Source organism: Colobus angolensis, unplaced genomic scaffold, assembly GCF_000951035.1.
Source record: "Colobus angolensis palliatus isolate OR3802 unplaced genomic scaffold, Cang.pa_1.0 Scaffold378, whole genome shotgun sequence".
NCBI lineage: Eukaryota > Metazoa > Chordata > Mammalia > Primates > Cercopithecidae > Colobus > Colobus angolensis.
In genome coordinates, this window is record NW_012117132.1 from 89,377 (window position 1) to 94,156 (window position 4,780).

At 40.4% G+C, this 4,780-nt stretch overlaps 1 protein-coding gene across 1 annotated transcript in view; it reads right to left on the bottom strand.

Moving 5' to 3' along the window:
- Positions 1 to 4,741, bottom strand: part of LOC105520291 (serine/threonine-protein kinase 31) — an 88,855-nt gene extending 84,114 nt beyond the window's left edge. Inside the window, exons 1-3 of the mRNA XM_011953919.1 lie at positions 4,581 to 4,741; positions 1,307 to 1,829; positions 405 to 479 (exon numbers count right to left, since the gene is read on the bottom strand). Of these exons, the coding sequence (XP_011809309.1) occupies positions 405 to 479; positions 1,307 to 1,330 (99 nt within the window). The 5' untranslated portion in view covers positions 1,331 to 1,829; positions 4,581 to 4,741. The remainder of the gene's footprint in view (positions 1 to 404; positions 480 to 1,306; positions 1,830 to 4,580) is intronic.
- Positions 4,742 to 4,780: the final 39 nt, after the last annotated feature.

Below are 4,780 nucleotides of genomic sequence, written 5' to 3' on the forward strand. Positions count from 1 at the left end.
AAATTAGCCAGTGTGGTGGTGGGTGCCTGTAATCCCAGCTACTTGGGAGGCTGAGGCAGGAGAATAGCTTGAACCTGGGAAGAGGAGGTTGCAATGAGCCAAGATCGTACCACTGCACTCCAGCCTGGGCGACAGAGAAAGACTCCATCTCAAAGAAAAAAGAACTGAGACAAAAAGAACTAGGCACCAAAAATAACCTACATATTATATAATCTATTCTTGAATAATCTGAGGTGATTATAAAACAACATGTTTTTTAGCAATTAATTTCTTCTGTGTTTCAATCACTGAACCAGATATCACTACTATGAATAAGCAATGAAGGGGTAAATAAGCATCAAATTTTGGAGCCACAATAAATATTTCTTAAAGCAAAAAACAAAACTGAACAGTTAATTTCCTGCCTTTTCATCGCTGATGATTTTCAGTACTTTGCATCTGTACCAACACTTATCTTCAGAAAATAATCCACCATAAATCTACAAAGAGAAAAAAAAGCAAAATTACTTGGCATCTTAATGAAGTACAAAGCATACTGAGTAGATCAGAATAAAGGTTAGCATTAAGCTCTTCCTATATGTCAGTAAGTACTTTATACATAACTTATTTAATTCTTACAATCCTATGAGGCAGGTACTTTGTTTATGCCACCATGTACCCAAAGACATAAACTAGTAAACTGCAGAACCAAGATTCAAACTTCTGACTTCAGAGTTCATTATGCTATTCTGTATCTCCAAAATGAGGAGGGAGGGGTATAAAAAGCAAAAAAAAAAAAAAATTTAAGGCACAAGCATCAAACACTTAAAATCATACTATTATAATGTCTGAGGCGGTAATTGGTACAATTTTTTTTAACATAAACATGCCAAGTACACAGCACATAAGTCTAACTCTCAACTATAATGGAATCCACATTTGCTACCATCCAAGAAAGATTTCATACTTTTTACGTTATGTATAAGGAGATTAGTATAAGGAGATTAGTACTATTAAGTAGATAAAACTAAATTAGTATCTTTAATACTGAATTTTATTTTATATTTCACTTGAATGGTGTTAAATAAAAGAATAAAGAGAAAATTTACGTACTTTCAATCATTTTCTTTTTTTTTTCTTGAGACAGGGTCTCATTCTGTCACTAGGCCTGGAGCAGAGTGGAGCAATCATGGCTCTCTGCTAACTTGACCTCCCCAAGCTCAGGTGATCCTCCCACCCCACCAGTCCCCAGGGTAGCTGGGAACATGGGCACGCACCACCATGCCTGGGCTTTTTTTTTTTTTTTTTTTAAGAGGCAAGGTCTCACCACGTTGCCCAGGCTGGCTTTCATTTTCTCAAACTTCAAAGTAGCCTTAGCACTACCAGCATTTAGGACTGGATGAGTCTGTGTTTAGAGGCAGAGTGGGGCTGTCCTCTGCCCTGTGCATTGTAAAATGTTTACCAACATCCCTTTTGACCTCTACACACTAGATGCCAGGAGCACCACTTCCAGTTGTGACAAGCAAAAATGTCTCCAAACACTGTCAAATGTCTCCTGAAGGTGTCTATGATTTAGATGGATATCATTTGGATTATCACCCACCAAATCGCATGTTAAAATCTGATTCCCAGTGTTGGAGGTGGGGCCTGGTAGGAGGTGTTTGGATAGTAGCGGCAGATCCCTAAAAATGGCTTGGTGCCATTCTCGTGGAAGTGAATGAGTTTTCACTCATAGTTCCTAAGAGAACTAGTTGTTGAAAAGAGCCTGGCACCACTTCTTCTCTCACCATGTAATCTACAGACACTGGCTCCTCTTCACCTTCTACCATTTGTGGAAGCACACTGAGTCCCTTGTTAGAATTGCATAAAAAGCAAAAAAACATTTTTTTTAGAAGATACAAGCATCATACACTTAAAATCATACTATTTTAATGTCTGAAGACATAACTGGTATAATATTTTAAAAACATAAACATGCGAAATACATGCCACTTAAGTCTAACTCTCAACTATACTCTGTTGGAGCTATGCTTTTTCTAAAGCGTACAAAACAATGAGCCAAATAAACCTCTTTTCTTTGTAAATTACCCAGTCTCAGGTATTCCTTCACAGTAACAAAAATGAAGTAAGACATGATTGGATTGAGAAGGATACAAAAATCACTGCAGGCTGATAATTACTTTTTTTGTGATAAGGTTTTACTCTGTTGTCCAGGCTGGAGTGCAGTAGCATCATCATAGCTCACTGTAGCCTCAAACTTCTGGGTTCACGCAATCCTTCCACCTCAATCTCCCAACTATCTGGGGCTACAGGCACACATACCGTAGCTAGCTTTTTTTTTTTTTTTTTTTTTTTTTTTTTTTTTTTTTTTTGAGAAACAGGGTCTCACTATGTCACCCAGACTGGTTTTGAACTACTGGCCTCAACCAATCCTCCTGCCTTGGCCTCCCAAAGTGCTGGGATTACAGGCATGAGCCCCCATGCCTGGCTTTAACCACTTTAAATCATACAGTCTCAATTCGGGCAATATCCCAAAGGGGAAGAAAAGTGGTTCTTATGGAGAGTTGGAAATCTTAAATATTACAATGGTCTACAGCCCTCCAAGGTTCAACCCTACTGATAACATAGTTATTATATACTGTATATCTGTAGCAGTAAAATATCTGAAAGGGAGAAGACCCATTAGGCCATTAGGGAGAAAACAAGTCCAAAAATGCTTCTTAGGAGGGAATAATGACAAAAATGGCTGAAGAACACTGCTTTAAGTTAGAGATTATAAAATTAATTTCAATGTATCACTCTGAACTAGGGCAAATCCACAGATTTATTTTATGAAACCTAAACACCAAACCTATTCACCAGAACAATGCAGTATACATAAATTCAGACAAACAAATAAGTAACAATTCAAATGCTACAAAGGATTAGTGTATTCAATTCATAATTTACTCTGGTTTCTTCAGCTAACATTCAACAACTAAAGGGCAAGAGAGAGCAGTAATAGTATGGTACTCTCTCCCAACCCTCTTACTTTATTTTCTGGTAAGCAAATAGGGGTAGTAGCAAAAATAGCTGACAATTAACAGTCCTAACCAATTTCAATCCCTGCAAAAGACTGAATCAACTTTAATTAAGGCTTTGTAATAACATCACAATATGATTAATAATTTGGTATAAGGTAAGTGACTGAAATGCAATGGTTTATTGCAAATCAGGTGAGGCAGGGCTAGGGACACTTTGTCCAAGAATAGAGCTGGTACTCAACAAAGTGAAGAATCCGAAGTTCGTGGCTCTGCTAGTGTAATACAATCACCAAAACATACACATCTATCCCAGATAGACTTATCTGTCCTCATGACATAGCGAAAACTACATATTCACTCTCATTGTGCCTGGGCCCAATCTTCTCCTCCCACATCTCCACTATTCACAGCCTATGACCCTCCTACATGGTGGCAGAGGAAGAGAACCATTTAGATCACTAAGGAAAACTGACAAAGTATAATCCATTTATGAACAATCAGAAGTAGCTGATTAATCACTTAAAATCAGATGCCTATTACTGATGCTTGTGTAAATTTCTGGTAATATAATTAATATTATATTCAATAGAAGAAACGGAGTATGTCTTAATTTTTAACAATATTAAACATAGTCATTGGTCAGGTGCAGTGGCTGACACCTGTAAATACCCCCATAAAAAATATTTTAAAAATTGAGGAATGGATTGGCTCCAGTGATGGGTCTCAGATGGGCTAATTTTTATAGACATAGCATCTGAAAGAAATCTGTCAAGGTATCATATAGAGACACTTACCTGCACGTTCATTCTCCATTAATATAGAAGGGAGAACTGGTATTAGATTCTTTTCAGCAAATAAAAGTAAACTCAAGATTTATAAAGAAAAGAGGAAAGAGAGGTTCCAACATGGCCGAATAGGAAAAGCTCCAGTCTGAAGCTCCCAGCATGAGCAACGCAGAAGACGGGTGATTTCTGCATTTCCAACTGAGGTACCAGGTTCATCTCACTGCGGCCTTGTCAGACAGAGGGTGCAGCCCACGGAGCAGGGCGGGGCATCGCCTCACCCGGGAAGTGCAAGAGGTTGGTGAATTCCCTTTCCTAGGAAAGGGAAGCCATGAGAGATGGTACCTGGAAATTCGGGACACTCCCACCCTAATACTGGGCTTTTCCAATGGCCTTAGCAAATGGCACACCATGAGATTATATCCCACGCCTGGCTCGGAGGGTCCCACACCCACAGAGCCTCACTCACTGCTAGCACAGCAATCTGAGATCAAACTGCAAGGCAACAGCGAGGCTGGGGTAGGGGCGCCCACCATTGCTTAGGCCTGAGTAGGTAAACAAAGCAGCCTGAGAGATCAAACTGCGTGGGGTCCACCGCAGCTCAAGGAGGCCTGCCTGCCTCTGTAGACTCCACCTCTGAGGGCAGGGCATAGCTGAACAAAAGGCAGCAGAAACTTCTGCATTCTTCCAGCACAGAGTTTGAGATCTGAGAACAGACAGACTGCTTCCTCAAGTGGGTCCCTGACCCCCGAGTAGCCTAACTGGGAGACACCTCCCAGTAGGGGCCGAATGACACCTCATACAGCTGGGTGCCCCTCTGAGACAAAGCTTCCAGAGGAAGGATCAGGCAGCAACATCTGCCTTTCTGCAATATTTGCTGTTCTGCAGCCTCCACTGGTGATACCCAGGCAAACAGGGTCTGGAGTGGACCTCCAGCAAACTCCAACAGACCTGCAGCTGAGGGTCCTGACTATTAGAAGGAAAACTAACAAACAG